This window comes from Parus major, chromosome 24 (genome assembly GCF_001522545.3).
Source record: "Parus major isolate Abel chromosome 24, Parus_major1.1, whole genome shotgun sequence".
NCBI lineage: Eukaryota > Metazoa > Chordata > Aves > Passeriformes > Paridae > Parus > Parus major.
The window spans coordinates 4787098-4805857 of NC_031792.1; the positions used below are offsets into that span (position 1 = coordinate 4787098).

General features: G+C 44.3%; 1 protein-coding gene and 1 long non-coding RNA gene across 6 annotated transcripts in view; one reads left to right on the top strand and one right to left on the bottom strand.

The window, feature by feature from the left end:
• The window catches only part of LOC117245485, a 2755-nt gene extending 2247 nt beyond the window's left edge, over window positions 1-508 (bottom strand). Inside the window, exon 1 of the long non-coding RNA XR_004500203.1 lies at window positions 256-508. This is a non-coding gene — a long non-coding RNA (uncharacterized LOC117245485). The remainder of the gene's footprint in view (window positions 1-255) is intronic.
• The window catches only part of ZBTB44 (zinc finger and BTB domain containing 44), a 37031-nt gene continuing 18271 nt past the window's right edge, over window positions 1-18760 (top strand). For 3 of the 5 annotated variants that reach the window (XM_015649813.1, XM_015649816.1, XM_015649817.1), the window contains exons 1-2: window positions 1-67; window positions 17512-18581. In XM_015649813.1, the coding sequence (XP_015505299.1) occupies window positions 17564-18581 (1018 nt within the window). In that variant the 5' untranslated portion in view covers window positions 1-67; window positions 17512-17563. Of the gene's footprint in view, window positions 68-6371; window positions 9986-17511; window positions 18582-18760 lie in introns of those variants that run through there. The other 2 variants (XM_015649814.3, XM_033519660.1) reach the window with 2 other exon arrangements.

The following is an 18760-nucleotide window of genomic DNA, read 5'->3' on the forward strand; positions in this document are numbered from 1 at the left end:
CCCGCCGCCTCCCGGCCCCGCCGTCATGGCCCCCAGATAGCGGCCCGGCCTCACCGACCGCCCGCAGGTAACCGGGGAGCGCGGCCGGGCCTGGCGCGGGAGGGGGCCGGTCGGTGGCGCGGCGGCCGCTGGAGCCCCTCAGGGGTGGGGGGCGGGGGGGATCTGGCTCCGGCCCCTCTCCCCCCCTTTCAGACCCGTCCCGTCCCTTCCCCCGTGTTTCCCGTTCGTGCCCCGCGGCCCCGGGGCTGCGCTCACCCCCCCGGGGGATCCCATTGCGCGGTGCACAGCCGGTGTGTCCCCCTCCCGCGGGGCCGTGTCATCCCCGCGCCTCACCGAGCGTTCCCGGGGCGGGGGGTGTCTCCTCTGCCGATGTTTCACGGTGTCACCTTTCTCCGGGAGTGTCCCCTGTCCCTTTTGCCGGTGCTTGGGGGTGTCACCTCCCTTTGGGATGTCCCGTGTTCCGTTGTTTAGGGGTGTCCCCGTGTTTGGGGGTGTCCCCTGTGCCGGTGTTCACCCCTTCGGGGGTGCCCCCTGCCCCCAGGGAGCCGCAGTGGCTGCCGAAGCCTGTGGGTACACATGCAAACCTGGAGTTCCAAGGGGCGTATGGGGGAAGTTGTGTTGTTTCCTGCATCCCAACGGGATACCTGCTGCCTCCAGTGCCGGCTTATGGGAGGAAATAGAGGGATTCCCACTAGCTGTGAAGCAAAGCTTGCTGTCCCTTTGTTGTTGTTTGTTTTTTTCCTACAACAGCCCCTTCTGCAGATTCCTTAGTGTCCATCTGCCAGGGTCTGCTGCGCTGCCTCTGTGTCCATGCGCCGTGAGGGTGTCACAGTGCTCATCTGCCAGGAACTGCTTCACGTTTTTCTGCTCCCCTTCCATCTCTCTAGAGTCATTCTCCTATACAAACATAATCAGCAGGTTCTGGGAGGGTATAATCTGTTTCTTGCTTGCCAAACGCCTGTTGTCTTCTTTAACACACACAGGGTATCCTATTAAAATCTGCCGTACCTGTTTCCATGCACATGTGGAATGAACTCTGTGCTTGACCAGCACAGCCTGTTAAATCCCACACCTCAGGGGGCTCCTGCCTGTCTGCAAAAAGCTGCTGAGGTTTTCCCCACCCACAAAGACCCATCCTCCTCCAGATGCTAAGGGATGACTCCTCCAGCCCATCTCCTGTGCTGTGGAGCCTGCTCTGCCCACTGATGAGGGATGTGTGTCTCCTCCTCCACACTCACCAGGGTTATCCCACTGCTTTCCTGCCAAAGCCGCTGCATCCTGCACTGTGTGTGTTTGCACCCCTCAGGGAAGGTGCAGTCCAGCAGCCTTGCTGCAGGCAGGCATTTCTCATGCATGTGGAGGTTTCCACTGTGGGTCCTTTCATGTCTTGGATGTTCCCACAGATGCCCGGTGCCAGCTGTTCCCACGTTTGCTGCCATCACCTCCCTGCTGCACGTGCCAGAGAGGTCGCCCCTGTACCCATCTCTGATCTCTTCTTGGCTGCCTGTTATATCTTCCATGACTGAAATTTTCCCCTTTTTCCTTCCTGGGCCCTGCTGATCCTACAGTAGGAGACTCTCAGGTTGAGCCTACCTTGGTTTTTGCTTTGGCTTTGGGGTTTCCTTTGCTGAGCTGTCCAGCAGAGTAAACTTAAGGAGTCTGTGTACTCCTAGGTATCTGCACATCCCATGGGTCTAAAATACCATCACTTTCTCTTTTTCTGGTCATACACATAATTTGTCCACTCCAGGATTTTTTTCTGAGACCTTAGAGTCCCTTCCAGTGCCTGAAGGAAAGCAGGAGAGAGACTTTTGACAAGGCTGTGGAGTACCAGGACAAGGGGGAATGGCTTCAAATGACAGAGGGAAGGGTTAGATGGGATATTGAGAAGAAATTCTTCCCTGTGAGAGTGGTGAGGCCCTGGCACAGGGTGCCCAGAGAAGCTGTGGCTGCCCCATCCCTGGGAACATTCCAGGCCAGGCTAGACAGGGCTTGGAGCAGCCTGGTCTAGTGGAAGGTGTCCCTGCCCATGGCAGGAGAGTTGGACATGATCTTTAAGGTCCCTTCCAACCCAAACCATTCTGTGATTTTTGTAGAAGTCTCCTGCTTTCATAGTTGTCCTTATGTGATACTCTGGGTTTGCCTTACCCCCATGGCGAGTTTCTCAGTTTTCCTAGTTACACGTTTGCCCCTGTTTTCTTTCTGTGCCTTTGCCTAATAGGAGGCTTTTCTTCACCCTTTTTAAAATTTTTATTTTATTTATTCTTGGGGTGTATCCACCAGGTTATGCCACATAGCAGCTCTTCCTTAGGTAGAGGTCACCCAGTTCACTCCTGAGCTGGATGTTTCCATAGATGAGATGATGGTTATTTGTCACATGCAGGGCACACCTGTGGCACTGCTCTGTGGATCTGCAAGGTGATGCTGAGTGGGAGCAGGTCCTGTGCAAACACGTTACAGACCAGCACTCAGGAGTCTTTCAGGGAATTAGGAGAGCAATGTGCTTTTCTTCTGCCCTCGAGGTCTCCTGCAGCTTGATGTCTACACAGATCCAAGGTGTGATGAGCCTGGAGAGCTTGCCTGGGTTTAAGTGCAGCTGCTTAAGGAGGTGGAGCTGAACCTGGGAGCTCAGACACAGCTGTCCCGGTGTAAATGCCTCCATTGATGTCCAACTGTTTATTCCAGGAACTAGTTACAATGCTCTAAGTGCCTCTCCCTTGGGACTACTTCTATTTAAACAGCTGGTTTTAATCCAAAGCTTTAATTGGTGCTAACACTCCAAGCAGTCTCTTTCCATGGGAAGGGAATTTCCAGCCCCACTTTAGTCTCCCCAGGTGGATGATGCATGGATGCTGAGGGAGGATCATGCCTGGGAGCTTTTGCCCTAGTTTTGTTTCCAGGGTGAGAGAATTCCTGCCTCTGTGACTGTGAGGTTTGGAGGGGAGAGACTGTCCTTAGGTATTCTTTCTGCAGTCTGTAAGAGGAGTAGTCAGAGAGTGAAATTGAATCCTTGCCATGTTTGTTGCAACAGGAGGTTAATCATAAACTCTGTCACTTTCCAGAGGGGTGGGTTCATTCTGCGTTGGTGGAGAATTGTGCTGCTCGAAGGGTCTGCTCAGCTGTTTGCCAAGAGGATCAAAAGCAAAACAGCTTCCCCCTGTCTGAGGTTGAACAACCACCCAGACACTGGTTTTGGTTGTATCCTGTGACTTGCTAGAAGGAGATTTTTATCTTTGTGGCTTTTCTGTGAATGGATGTGATGCTTGTGCCTGGTGAGGTGTTTGTGTGACCAGCATCAAGTCTTGGGTCCTTCACACTTGTGTGGGGTATTTCACATCAGTATTTCACTGGCCTCACCCATTAAATCTGGTAAACTCGTTTTTCAGTGAGCTTTGAGAACATCTGAGTGTATTCCTAGGAGAACATCTGGTGATATATGTAGCTTCACTCCTTTTAGGAATTGTAATCCACTAGCTTAAAGAAAAGGAAAATCAGCCTGTGAGAAAGCAGTGGTGCTTTTGCTGGCATGTGACGAGGAAGGAGATGTCCCCTGACGTAGAAGGGATTGTCTGTTGACATTCTTCTCCCTCTCCCAGTTATAAGTAGGTTATCCCTGCTCAAATTATGCAACTGTGCAGACAGCCAGACTTCAGGAATTCCAAATACTTCAATGTGTCAAGTGCTGACTTCTAAATTAAATGCCACGGTTGCAGAGCGTGTTCACAGTCTGTCGCTTGAAATACGACATCAATCTTGGAATCGCATGTGGCTGAGAAGGGGCAGCAACTTAATTGCTTGTTTCTTCCAAGAAGTGTTGTGTGAGGGTGCAGGAGCCAAGCTGGGTGGGAGATGTGCCTCTACCTGTGACAGGGTTTCCATATGGAAGTCGGCAGTTACAAGCAGAAAAAAACCTACTGAAAACATTGATTTATGTAACAAATTGAAACGCTTCATTCTCTGTGGCCGCGGCTGTTCCTCAAAGATGCAGTTTCCAGCATCTATATCTAATTAAATAGTTGTGTGCTTATTGCTAAGTAAACATAGGAGTCCATCACTCTCCTTGCCTTGGAGAGCAAAATTGATTCTTCTAATGGTTTCACTGGATGAAAGCAGGTGTCTGGGACTGCTTTGTGCAAGGTGCTGACATGAAATGGTGGTGGGAGGAAACGAGCTGCAAACCTGATAAAATGGGATGACAGGAAAGGTAAACAGTCAGCATTTTGTTCAATTCTTACATTCCATTTAATCACGTTAAGGAAGTGCCTTAAACTGTGCATTATTTGTAAATAGTGTTTTCTTAATGCGTTCCACTTTAGAGCTGGGGAAATAATTATTTCACATGAGCAGATTCATCAGAGTACGTGAACGATGGGATAATAAGGGCTGCAAAAAGTGTGTTGGGCTCAGCTTGTGGTCTGTGTCAGTGGGCAGAAGTAAATCATTAGGGGAGAGTGGAGCAGCAACCCCAGGCAGCTCAGTCACCATCCCCAGCTCCTGGCGGTGAAGGGTTTCCAGGTGGCCTGAGCAAGAGGGTCTGAGCTGGCAGTGCCTGTTGGACCTGTCCTTGAGGGAATTGCCTAAACATTTCCAAGAGTTTATACCTGAAGCTTCCACAGAATACCTTGTGATTAATCCCTCAACTTACACAAAAATAATACCTGGCTTCTGGGGGGGTTTTGTTTCTTTTTAAACTGGAATCTCATTGAGTCCCTCCTGCTTTTTGTAGAACGAGAAAGAATAATCATTTTTGCATCAGCACCTCATTTGTGATTTTATAGGTTTCAGTCTTCTCAGTTTATTCTCTTTGGGTTCTTCTCCTTTTCCAGGCTGCATTGTCCCAGTCTATTTAGTGCTTCTGTCTGGGGAGGCAGCTCTACATAATTTTGGTTTGTTTCTTTTTCCTTTGAGTTCTGCTATTGTTTTGAGGTGATTTGGCCACAACACTTGTTTGCTGCTTTCCCCAAGAAGACTGAATAAAGGGAGATTTGCTTTTCTAATAAAGGGATACTTTGTAGCTCCTCTGTGATAACATTAGAAGCGTTTACTATGTGTAATGTTTTACATTCAAAGTACAAATGAACTGGGTAATGGTAGTGAGAGGTATTGTGGTGGAAATACAGATACTGAAGAGGATCTTAGTTTATAAATACAGCTACAGATGGCTGTTGATAAGGCATTCTGTATTTGGATATTACCAAGAGAGCATTATGGAAAAAACTACAGTTGTGGTGGATACTTGCCAGAGTTAAGTCTGTTGGAAGGCGTTGGAAGCACGAAGGTGCCATGTCCTGTGGAGACCTAAGAGTCCCAGAAATTACTGGTGGATTTGGGAATAGCTGGTGGGTTGAAAAGACATGTGCTCCCACGTTAGGGGCAGATATCGACAGGGTTGAAGCTCTGTGGTCTCACAGTTCCTGCAGTTTTCTTTCAACATCTTGTTTTGTTTTTTTTAAGTGGATAAATACCCCTTTTACCTACTGTGAGAAGTTTCTGTAAAATGTTAGTAAAGATGCTGGAGGTTTAAAAACAAACCACAAAACTCTCCTTATACCCAGCACATACCATGGATATGGTTCTGCCAGGCCAGCTTTGGCCATACAAGGGCAGACAGCTCCAGCCTGTGGAGTTGCTGCTCACCTGATAACATGATTTGTGGATAAATACAAGGACTTTTAGGTTTTGGAGCCAAGAAGAACTCCTTTTAGGCATTTATCTGCATAAATGAGTCATTAGGAAAATAAAGGTACGAGTAGTGCTGAAAGGGTGATGACACAACCACATTCCTGCCTTGCTTGAACTTGTTGAGGATTCTTTCTAGCTGCTTCCGTTGGGAAGGTGGCTGTTGTTGATGTGTCTGTGACACCTCGGCTGGCTGGCAGCAGTCCATGCTGTCTGGATTAGCAATGCCTGTTCTCCTCCTCGGATCACACGGGATGTGAGACTTTGCCTTGATCTCTCCCTTTTGCTCTTCACTGAGGTTTTTCTTCAGTGTTGCTTCCAGCACTGGGGGTGTTAATGGGGCTGCTGTGCTTCAGGGAGAGTTCACATTTGCATTGCCCTTAAGAAAAAATCATTTATTATAGTTAATGTGGATTTCATTAGGGTGTAATGCTTCCTGGAATAAAAGTGAGAGAGAAAAGCTGTCATTTTGTGTAATAAACCTGAATATTTCAAACAACCAGTCAGTTGACAGGTAAGCTTTGTACTGAACTAGTAAAAACTAGCATTTAGCCAAATTTGGTTGTAACAAACCTACTGGTTGTGGTGTGCCTTCCAGTCACTTATTTCTGTCAAATGAGACAAGGGAGTCGTTTCCAGGGACAGGAGGGAACACAGGGAGGGTGGGAGGCATGGTTTGGGGGATAATGGAGAGGAGGGACTCTGCACTTGGGTTGCTTTTTGTGTAATGCATCCGTGATTTGGCCTGGGAGGAAAGGAAAAAATGATGTGTGAGGACCCACAGATAGGGGAGTTGTGTTATTTTTGTCTTTTTGACTGTTTCAGGGATCCAGAGTAGTGCTAGCAAGAACATCTTGAGCCTTACTGCTTTGCTTTTTCCTGATATTTCTTCCACGTGCCACCACTAGAAAGGGCTTGGAGATTTTTGCTTTTGTGACTAATTTGAGAGGCTGGCTTGAGTAGTCTTCTTCATGAATATTTTCCCTGACTTTTTGTTGATATACTTGCAGAGCTTCTGGAAGTGAAAGCTCAAATGCTGTGGGTAGCCATGGTAAAATAAGAAAAAATAGCTTTCTGGAATTAGTTTAAATTAGCAGGTTGCTGCAATTGCTGCCACGTGCAAATGAAAGTAATATATGGACGTTTTTTGGCAATTTGCAGTACTTAGAAGTATTTAATATTCAATTGGGGGTTTTTGTACTTTGTCTTTTTGTTAAAGACCAAGGACTATAAAACTGCAGCCTCACTTTTATTACAGAGTGGGAAATGGTCATCTAACAGCTTTTCTACACTAAGAAATTTGTGAAAAACTTAACCTGAATTTGCATAGAGCAAGAGTATAAAAAAGTTACTGAGATACATAAAAATTATGCATGAACACTGCCATGGAAAGCATGGTTAAATTTGAATGTGTGCCTTAGGGCTGTAGCACATCAGTCCCTTCACTATAGGCTGATTACATTCTGAGGTGCTTCCCTGCAAAAGGATATGAATTCACTTGTTGCTTTTATTCTACCAAAAACAAAAAACAACCAAAAACCAAAAATGTGCAGATTTGTTTCATATGTTGATGGCACACTTAGTAGTTCGATCATGTGGTTTTTGGGGGAATTTGTGAAAACAAAGAGGACAGTGAAGTGTAGGACAGGGTAGTGAATCTGCTGTTAAATATCCCAAAACACTCTGTCTTAGTGAAGTTGACACATTAATTTTTATTATGAGAATGAAGGTAATTCAGTGTGGAGCAAGACTTTTCACAGTTACTGCTCAAATTGTTAAACGAGCCTCAGTTTTAAGTGCTGTCAGAAAATTTGCTTTCATGTGTTACATGGAATGCTAACATGAGATTCTTACAATGCAAAGTTTAAAGCACCAGAGGCTGGGGAAAGCAGCATTTATCTGGTTTGCTTATTCAGCCATGTGAAAGCTATATTAGGCACGTAAACTTTCTGCACTACACTGCGGCTTCAAAAAAGCAACAAGTTAAATCTGGGTCCTTTGAAGTAGTGAATGGTAACATTCTGTTCTCCAGAAGTGATGACTTCAAATGATCACAGCATAACTCAAAAAACTGTTGTGGCTGAGGAAAACAAGACAATTCTCCCCAGATAAATCTTATTTCAGAGTATCACTGTTGCATGAAACATGGGTTTTGTTGGAGCCAGCAAGCTTCAGTTATGTAGAAAGGTAGAGAGTCTTTAAAAAGGACACAGATCTTCTTTATCTGTAAATGATCTCAGGAAACATCTTCCTGTTGCAGAAAAGCAGTCTGTGGCGTCAGATCAGTTTACATACAGCAGGCACTACCGTCCTGCCCTGATTATTGTAATCTCTGTTGTTAATTAGATGCTGAGATTAAGAGCTGTTGTGCTGCTCAGTGCCCTCGATGTGTTCCCTGTCAGTTCTGGCCGCTCCCGTGTCCCTGCTGAAACATCACCTGGTAAAGGAAGATGCTCTGAAAAGATCTAAGCACAGTTTACTTTACAGACACAGAGAGGAAAAATACATCAAAATCCCCTTCTTGAGACTCTTTCAGGAAGTTAAAATAGGTATTGACAAATACATGGCAAGAAATTAGGCATTGCAGTAGGCTGGTGTTCTCTGTGCTTTTTACTTAGCTGTTGATTTAATTTAACAATATGGAGATCTTACCCCAAAGTCACTTTTAACTCATTAGCTCCCAGTTCACAGCTGGGGTCCATTCTAGCTCCCTAATGTATCACATCAAATGTTAAATTCATACTGTTGGATTTCCCATGGATTTTGTTCTGTTCCTGGGGCTGCAGTTCTCAGTCATTTGTTTTTGTGTGTTGTGCTGATGATACACCTTAACCTTTTGATCAGCATTTTCTGAGCCAGTGTCTTGGAGATCTTTGCTGAAATAAGTTCTTGCATCACTTCAGAGGTGAATTCTTTATTCTATTATTCCAAGTACATGAATTTCTTTCAGCTGTTTCTTTACCTTCAGTTTGTCTGTTCATCTCTGTGTTTTCACTAACAGCTCTATTTGTCATGTTAGTCAAACATTTAATGAAGTTCTCATCATAGCTGGCATTTGCTCTTTTTCTGAAAAATACATTATTGATTCAGTTTGAGACACTTTAACTTTAGTAAACACAGGTGGTATCCCAATTTCTGTTTGTTTTCTCATTATTCATTCTTTTTTCTTCAGTTTGTTTTCTTTTGGCTGGATTTCTGCACTTGTACACAAACACCTGCAATCACATATCTTTGAGAGATGAAAACATCTCTATATTTTTTATTAATCAGACCTTGTACACTAAATATTTGAGAGACAAAATTATCATAGTGCTAATGTTGCCAAGTTTATTTGCAGGTGTGCACCACAAAATGAGACAATCTTTGAACAGTCCTGCCTCTTGTCCTGGTACACTGACACCTTTTCCCTGAGAATTAAAGTATCACTGTGTAATCACAGCAGTGTCTAATGGAAACACTTTTAGACTGGCTTCTAATGAAAGGAGTGGTAACATGTTTTACACACCTACAACATGACATTTAATCTGCAAGTTTTATCTGGGCCAGGAGTTGTAGCTATGCTTTAATCTTGCTGCATTAATCCAGCACACTCAGTGCCTACGTTCAGAGCTCCAGGTCGGCTCTCAGTGATTCCCAAGCGTTTGGATTACAAACTGCTGCCAGCTCGCAGCTTTTGCCATCAGTCAGGAGGCTCTGTGCTCAGCCACGGCCATTTACAGAGCTGTGCAGATGAGTTTCCATTGCCCTGAAGCCAATGGGAGCATTTAGCAATTGAAACTTCACTGTGGACACCTTCAATTCCAGCCCTGTGACATTTCTGCAGTTAATAATGTCCCAATTTATCTGTGTATTGGTTTCCCACTCTAGACCTGCTTCATGGCAGCTGGGAGTCCATCAGCTGCAGAGACCACAGCTCTCATTTTCCTGAGACATAATGAGACGTAACTGATGTGCAATTCTTGCCACAAGAATTAAAAAGGGAGGATTGAAGTAGAATTAAACTCTCCTGCCAATTTGAGATCAGACAGGAGAAAGTCTTGCAGGCCCCTTCCTGTAGGCCATATATAAAGGTTGATAAGGGACATGATTTCATGAGGAAATGACAAGCCAGAGCTGCATGAGAGTCTGCTTCAAGTATGTGGCTACTGGTGAAGTTAATGAATGTACCCTTGGAATCTGTAATTATTACAGTCAGGCAGACAAGTGCTTAATTCTGCCAGATGGGAGAGCTCCACTCTGAGTTCCAGGACATGCCTGGGGGTTTCACTCTGCAAAATCACTCTGGAAGATGCATCAGCCCAAATAGGTAAGTTCTGTGCCTTGTTCTGTTCCATCACTGGGAAGTTTTTGAAGGTTTGTGGAGTCACTGTGACTTGGTTTGGATGCACACATTTCCATCCTGTGCCATGTCCCGGGCTCTCCTCTGCAGGCTGTAATTCTTCTCCTATCAGCCCACACAGGCTCTCTTTGATATCTCCTTTTACACTGTCAGAGCACAACTGCTGAATTTTTACATTCAATTTCTTAATTCCCATGCAAATGACTTAGTCAGGAAAACAAACAGAAATCCCTAAGACACATTGTGCTTCACCTTAAATGTAGAAAGAGCAACTCTGGAAAAATAGTGATGGTTTAACTAATGGTTTTCAGCTTTTTCTTCGCTGTGACCTCACAGTACAGGAGCAACAGCTCTGTGATATGTTTTGTGTTGGTTTTAATATTCTAAAATAAAAATAGTAGACACATATATACCTCTTTTTCATCACAGTAGATGTTTTGGGGTTTTTTTTTGACTTTTATATGCTCAGGCAGTCTTGTGACATGAGGAAGACTTTGGTCATCTCAGTTTGGAAAGTGTAAACCTTTTCTTGGAGATTTATAGTTTTGAATGAGGACAACTGAGATATTTGGAATTAAGCAAATATTTCTGATTTGTTCTTGGTCTGTATTGCTTTAACAGCAGCTATTGTGCTTATCATCCATGGTGTAAAAATACAAAAATCCTGCTAAACCACAGAGGAACAGGAAGCACATGCTAAGGTATTGGATGTCCATCTTTGGGCAAGGGAAGTTAAATCAAGTGCCAGGAAGGTGTAGAAGTGGATTGCAAGGATGGTGCAGTGTCTGACCATATCTCACACCTTGCTGCTGGTAAGAATTAAAACAGAATGCCAAAATAGGAGAATTTTTTGCTCTCTTTTGTATAGGAATGTGCATTGAGAAGTTAATTAGATAAACTTTTTTCAAAAAGCTTCCAGTGATTAAGGCATTGTTACCAAAAGCAGAGGCTGGTTTGAGTGATAAATTTTAGGGGTGATAAGTGGCTGGGAGCCTTGGCATCTCCAAGAGGAGGGATGTCAGCTCCTGGATTCCACACTCAGCTGAAATTCCACTCGTGCAAACCAGTCTAAGATAATCTGTGCTTGGTCTGTTGGTACTGTTCTCTTAAAATGTGTATGTAAATGTTTCCTAATTTTATCCTTTCAGGAGTGTTCTGTTGCAGCTGACACATCCCATCTCCGCTTACAATAAAACCATTTTGTAGAGCAAATTGATGGGTTTGGCACCCTTCTACTTCTCTCAATGCCTTCACCAGCCCTGAGAATTAAAATGCACCTCCTAGATTTGCATCATGCAAATGCATTTTACCATGATCTGAGTCAGTTTTTTCCTATCCCCATGAAAGATTAATGTTTTCGATAGCAGTGACAGCGTGAGTCAGAGCTGTAACTGTGAGCTGGGGCTTTGCCATGGCCGCACACATCTGCTTTCTTCTTGTGGCATGGTACAGTCAAAACTTTGGTTTTCTATTATTACAGGGCTTAATTTGGGGGGAAACTGAGGAGATCTCTTAGGAACACAAAACATTTATTTCGTGGACACTCTGGGTCTGCCTTTTTGCTGAGTAATTATTTTGGAAGAGGAGATGTTGGATGCTTTTCACCTTGTCCTTTGCAGATAAACATTGTTCCTGGTCTGTTGGAGGACTTAGAGTAAAGAAATATATAAAGGCCTTATCTCTTTCCTGCCCTGAAGGGGTTTACCTTGGTGGTGGGCCCTGTCACAGCTCAGGATTTCCAGATGTGCAAATCTTTTCAGCAATTTTTTGTGTTGAGAGTTGCAGCCTTGGTGCGTTGACTTTGTAAACCTCAGCTCTTACAGCACTCACAAGAAACTCACCTCAATGTTTACAAATTCATTTAAAATTGGGGGATGAGAGTAGTTTATTGTCACAATGCACTTTCTGGGAGTCTTAAACATTCAGAACCTCTGATAATTATGTGGGTTATTGGATCAGTTTGAACCCTGGCTGCTTCCTGATTGTGTTTTAGTCTCCCTCCATGGAGCTGAAGTCTGGCTCTGGATTACTGCCTGCCACTTTTCAACAGCACCTTCTGCTGGGCTTTACCTAAAATTTAGGAAGATCTAAATTCTAGAATTTGGAAAGTCTCTTTGCCAGGAGTTTTTTAGAGGAAGAGATGGCTGCTTGTGAAGCAATTTACCCTTGTAGGATCTTTTGAAAGTGCTTTTGTAAAAATAAAAAATAAAAAATTAAGTGTGGAACAAAGGAACAGGCTGGAGGGTGAGTACAGAGCACCCAACAAATGCTCTCTGTGAGCAACACTGATGGTCATGAAGTCAGTGGCCTCAAAGGCTCTGGCACATGAACTTGTCAACAGTGGTGTGCCAAAACCCCAATCTTTACAAAATATATGGTCTGGTCAAGGGCAGTAGTTTTGGAGTACACTGGGGAAGGACAACACACTCTCTATGTGCCTTCTGCTGTGAAGGGGAATATTAACTGTTAACAGTAAATAGGTGGGTTGTAGTATTTCAGTTTGTGAGGTGGAATTGTTCTTCCATTCCAGCTCCTAAGGGGAGTTCTCTGGGGTTACTTACATCAGCCCCTCTTGGCTGGGCAGAGATCCTCCCAGGGGACTGATCCATGTGCAGCATGAGCCCTGCTCAAGAACAAAACACCTCCAAACTCTTTAAAACAGAAAGTGCCTGAAAATAGTCCTCTTCTGAGAAGCTGGGGGGAAAGGGACACGGGGGCAGTATCAGTATCCTGGGATATTTCAGTGAAATGGTTTGGAGTCAGAGTCTGGTTCCTGAGCTGAGAGATCAGCACTGGGTGCTCCCAGCTGTTTGCAGGCTGTGGTATCTCCTCACTCCCAGTACAGGCTGGAGTTTGGCATCTCAGGTTTAACACAACGGTGTTTATGCAGTAGCTCCTTAACACTGACTCCTTTGTGCACTCACAGTTTGGAATCTGCTGTCCTGGAGGAAATTGAAGTTCTCAAGCCCAGGGTCATTTTCCTGGTCCACTCACCCACTGCAGCCGAAGGTTACAGGTTTGCATTCCAGAGATTCCAGAGCTCCAAAGTGGATGCTCCTCACTGACATCATTTTGAGCACAGAAACCTCGTGTTTGCCTCTTTTACATGAATACTGCCAGGCTTGGCAGAGCTGGGTTGGCAGAGCAAACTAGGTTTACTAAGCTGAGTTAAAAGATGATTTAAAATAAAGTTTAGAAAGTGCTGCTGATTGGTTTAAAATTGGAATGGTGTGGTAGCTCTGGCCAGCAGTTTTGTGAAGTGAACCAGGGCAAGATTCATAGTGAAGATAGTTCCTTTTATTAGGCCAGCTGCTGTTGGGGAAACAGATGTGTGTTTAGATAGAAATAGAAATAGCAGACTTGAAGTTTGTTCTGATTTAAGCAGTTGTTCTGATTCGATTATGAACTTAATTACACTTAATTATACTTACCAGTTAATTTGAGGGAGTGAGGAGTGCTGATTCCTGTGTACTGCGGCAAGATGACAGAGATAAAATGCTCCAGGTCACATGTTTATCCCCGTGGAAGATTTACCTGTGTCTGGACTACTGCTGTGGATGGAATGCTGCTCTAACCAGTCTGCATTAAAAAAAAAAAAAATATATAAAAAAAAGCAACCAATGATCTGATTTACACCATGGGCTCACAGTTGGATGAATGTATCCGAGGGGTTCTCACCAGGGTGGGAATTTCCTAATCGTTTTGAGGACTTATGTGGCAACAAAGTGGTATAAAGTCTGTTGGTTTCAGTGTTCAGAAAAAGTTGTTTTCATGCTGTAAATTGCCACAGGTCAGGATACAGAGGTTAAAGGTAGGGCAGTGGTTTTGTGGTGCTAAAAATGATGTTTGTTTTGAAATGATGTGCCTAAGTGAGAAACTGAATGCAAACAGCTGCCTGCTTTGATTCACTGACTCCTCTAAAATGTGATTATAGATACCATGTTTCAAACCCAGTGATTTGAGCCATAACATTAAGCAGCAGGTGAATAAGGAGCTAAATTTTGTGTACATGGAAGTAGATATTGCATAAGCAATATTTTTCAACTCCAATACAGTTTCTTTTCCATTCACAGTTTCATTACATTATAACATTACACTTACAGTGTACAGTTTCATCTTTGCTGTTTCTAAGCTCAGAAACTCGACACCTGTTTAATCCCAAAACAGTGTATGTGCCATGGTAGCTGTTGCTAAAACCTGCATTTCAGTAGCCTTGAAACAGTGAGAATGAGCTGAGTTACTCCAAACTGCTCAAAGGTCAGGTCTTCATTAGTGCTCCTAGGAGTAAAAAAAAAACCCAACTGATTTTCAAATTAATTTTACAAAGCCTTTGGTACAGTAGCACTTCCCTTCAGACTGCTTTTGGCTAATAGTGGACAAAATAGTCCGTGCTCTGGAAGCCCTGAAGTGCTCACATTTGAAATCTCATCTTGTTCATAGATGTGTGCTGTGAAGGTGATTCGTCACATATTTCCAAGGCAGGAATGCATGCTGGAAAAACCATTCTCTCCAGCCGTAAATGTCTGTGGCAGAGTTAAATACAGCCCATTAAATATGGACTGAAGTGTCCCACTGTGAATATTTTTAAAACTTGTGAAAGTGTCTTTGAATTTTGCTGTATTTCTCTAGAGGTTTGGAATGTGTTGTGGGCCAGGGTGTAAGTGTGTGCCCAGGGATTGGAAGGAGGAGCCCTCCTCTGTGATAGCATCCCTGGTCCCTGCCTAGGGAATGCCCGATGGTTTGTGGCTCCAAACTTAACAGCTTTTCCAGCTCCAGCCCACTTAGCACTTAGTTTAGGTGTGCACCTTGATGTTCCCACCCCAGCATTCCCAAGGGTGTGGGTATATTTAGTTCTTGGATGTGGATCCTGCACCTTATGGTCCAAGAGCTGCTGTCAGGGACTGCCTCAGAGTGGGAAATAACACCTGACAAAGTGTTACTTTGAAATGGTGATGATCCAGGGATGATGGACTTGTGCTGAAGCTGCAGTGTAGCAGCCCTTTACCCTCTCAGGTCACTGTGAATTGAGTGCAGCTATAAAAATGCCTTCTGCCACTGAAAGATTAGAAAGAGGGTTGAACCATTGTATAACCTGGCTGTGCTTTAGCACGCTCATCTTTTCATGTTGAAAGTATTTTCATACTGCTTAAATTACCATCTAAATATACTTGATGTTTTTACTACATCATTAACTGTAAGGAGCTGATACTGTTCCCCCTCCGTAACCTGACCCTTTGGATTTTCCTGAAAATACCACGTGTATGGATGCTCCTTGTTCACTCTGAGGCCTGGGTGGGAGCCACTTGTTAGAATGGAGGTGTCAGTGCAATGAGGCCGAAAGTCACTTTACAGAAGTGATTTAACAGAGGAATATCCCACATTTGTGGCAGGAACACTGCTCCTCAAATAAATTTAAATCAGTTTATTGCACATCACTGACTTCCGCTATTTTATTTTCAATTCTGTAACCAGATCAAGGTCAAGGAAGCAAAAGATGAAAGGAGAAGGGGAAAGGAAGCCAGAAGAGGGGAGAGGTGACAGGAGGGAGGGGCAGGACACGGAATGGTTTAGAGCAGGGCAGCAGAATTGAGCTCTCACTTTGGGACTGGAGGGCTGAGCATTCTTTGTTCAGAAGAACCGAGAGAAAAATGGGCTTGTCTTTTGGGCCTGTAGGAACTGGGAGGATTGCTTTGAGATTTTTCTCCTTGTTTATAACCATGTCTTGGTACTATTTCTAAATACCAAATTATTCTGTGGCTTGTCCTTGTGAGCGTATTGTTCTTGTACGAGCTGCAGAACAGAAGTACTTGAGGACTTCTGATGTGCCAAGGAACAGCTGCAGCAACCAGGATTTCAGCAGGAAGGGTATCCAAAGGCCATTTTTGAATATGCTGCTACAAGATTTTGCTGTATTGTGTTGGTCTGAGATCAATGAAATATGCTTTTCATTTGATTCATGCTAAAGAACAAACAGTCTGGATATTCAGATGCCTCTTGAGGTCGATCCATTTTCTTTCAGTGAAGGGAATGTTTTGCTTGTGCTTAACTTCTTCCTCTACACCAGTGTGAAATTTCCTTTTAAACCCAAATGGCTCTAATAATTTCCACCAGACTTTATATCTAATTATCAGGTGTTAGTTAATCTGTTCTCTTGAACAGTTAGTGTTCCTCTGCCTGTAAGGGTTTGAGTATCAAAAGTGAAAACCCAAGAACAAGGAGCAGCCAAGTGTGAGTGTCTGTAGAACCAGGTGGGCTGTGACAGCTGCTCTTTCAGTGTGTCACATTTGGGGTAAGTTGTTCCACACTTGCAGTTGCTCTCTGAAGCTCCACGTGAGCCATTTGCAAGCATGGAATGTTTTTTTACATGGAAGGGAAAGAAGGATGGTGTGCAGAACTGGCTGACTCCAGGAACAAATCAAACACAGTAATGTTGATATTTAACCAGTGAGATAGTTCTATATCTTGTAAATTGTATGAGGCACATACAACACAGAAAACTTCCATGGAGGCTTGGAAGGAGCTTAAGCAGGTGAAACTCTGTGATTTATATTTCCTTTACAGTGAAATGGTTCTGAAATCCAGGGGTCAAACACCCCATTCTCATCAGGACCTTGCATAAAAAACATGTATTTGCTCCCACATGGAGAGAACTGGTCCCCGAGAAGGCAGGTTTGTGTTTTTCAGAAGAATGAAGTTGCCCTTGTTTTATTTATCACATAAATAAAATCAGTTTATGTGTATTTGATTTAAACTTAAACTTTCCTTTGAGGTTTATATTGCATTGTGTTTGTGGAGGAATTTTCAATAACTTCTCATCCTAGTTGAAAACTATTAAAAGCAGCTTTAAGTAATCAATACCTGCACTACAGCAGGGAATCAGACCTATTGGCAACTGTTGTTTTATGTTTACTGGTTTGAACTCTGGCCTCTGAAAATTCATGCTGTAGTTTCTCTAAAGCTTTTCTGGTATTAAATACTTTCCCTTGGAGATTTGCTTACTCCTGCACCCTTCTTGTTGATTCAAGCTGACTTTTCTGCTTAAAAAAAACCTTCAATAGTCTCTTAGGTTTAAGAACTGTGAACAATAGTTTTCTGGACCCACAAAATAAAAATACAGAGTTCTACACAGATAAGTTTTAAAAATGCTTTATTTTTAGTATTACAAACATTTTTCTGAACTGTGTTGGGAATTTGATTTTGAGTGGGCATAGTAGGAATGTGGAGAGAGAGAGGGAGCGATAACCCTATAGGTATAGGGAAATACAGATACATGGAAGATAGGAGGGATACATTGCAAATAATTTAAGCTGTGATTATGAAAACTACAAGTAATTGCATTTCTGTAGAGTTAGTCCCTTGCACAGTCTGGATTCTAGAGGAACGTGGCCTTAGAGGATTCAGATGAATTCTCTTCTTACAGAGTCTTGCAATCACGAATCCACTTGACTTTTTGCTTTCAGAGATGAAAATGACAGTTTTCCTCTTTATTTCAGGATACCTTTGATCTGTCATATGTGGGAAGAACGTTAAGAGAACCGTCTAAAAATGGGTGTTAAAACATTCACTCATAACTCCCCTGCTCACAGTCAGGAGATGCTGGGGAAGCTGAACATGCTCCGGAATGACGGCCACTTCTGCGACATCACCATCCGCGTCCAGGACAAGATCTTCAGGGCACACAAGGTGGTTCTGGCAGCCTGCAGCGACTTCTTCCGCTCCAAACTCGTTGGCCAAGCAGAGGACGAGAGCAAGAGCGTGTTGGACCTGCACCACGTGACGGTGACGGGGTTCATCCCTCTGCTGGAGTACGCGTACACAGCGACGCTGTCCATTAACACCGAGAACATCATCGACGTGCTCGCCGCCGCCAGCTACATGCAGATGTTCAGCGTGGCCAGCACGTGCTCGGAATTCATGAAGTCCAGCATTTTATGGAATACACCCAACAGCCAGCAGGAGAAGGTGCTGGATGCAGGACAGGAGAACAGTGCAAACTGCAATTTCACCTCCCGGGACGGCAGCCTGTCTCCCGTCTCCTCCGAGTGCAGCGTGGTGGAGAGAACCATTCCCGTTTGCCGGGAGTCTCGGAGAAAGCGCAAGAGCTATATCGTCATGTCTCCTGAGAGCCCCCTCAAGTGTAACACACAAACCAGCTCCCCACAAGTGCTCAATCCTTCAACTTCCTACCCAGAGTCCAGAAATCAGCCCGTGGACTCGTCCTTAGCTTTTCCCTGGACTTTTCCTTTTGGAATTGATCGAAGACTTCAGTCAGAAAAGGTGAAGCAGGCGGAGAACTCTAGGACTTTGGAAATGCCTGGACCCTCCGAGTCCACCAGGAGGATGGGGGATTATGTGACTTGTGAGAGCACCAAAGCCAGTTCTCCCCTGGTGATCGAGGAGGACGTGCGTGTCAAGGTGGAACGGCTGAGTGACGAGGAGGTTCACGAGGAGGTGTCGCAGCCTGTGAGCGCATCCCAGAGCTCCCTCAGTGACCAGCAGACGGTCCCAGGGAGCGAGCAAGTGCAGGAGGATCTCCTGATCAGCCCTCAGTCTTCATCTATAGGTATGACCATTTCTGCAGTTACATATCCCAGCTGGCACGTGAGCACTGGGGATTTTATTGGCAGAAATCTGCCTCATACGTTTTCATGCTTTACTTTTGTGAAACTCCCTTTCTTCCCCCTGATTTTTGAAATGTTACACATAAACTCAGAGTTCTTTAAATAACTTTGCAGAAGGCAG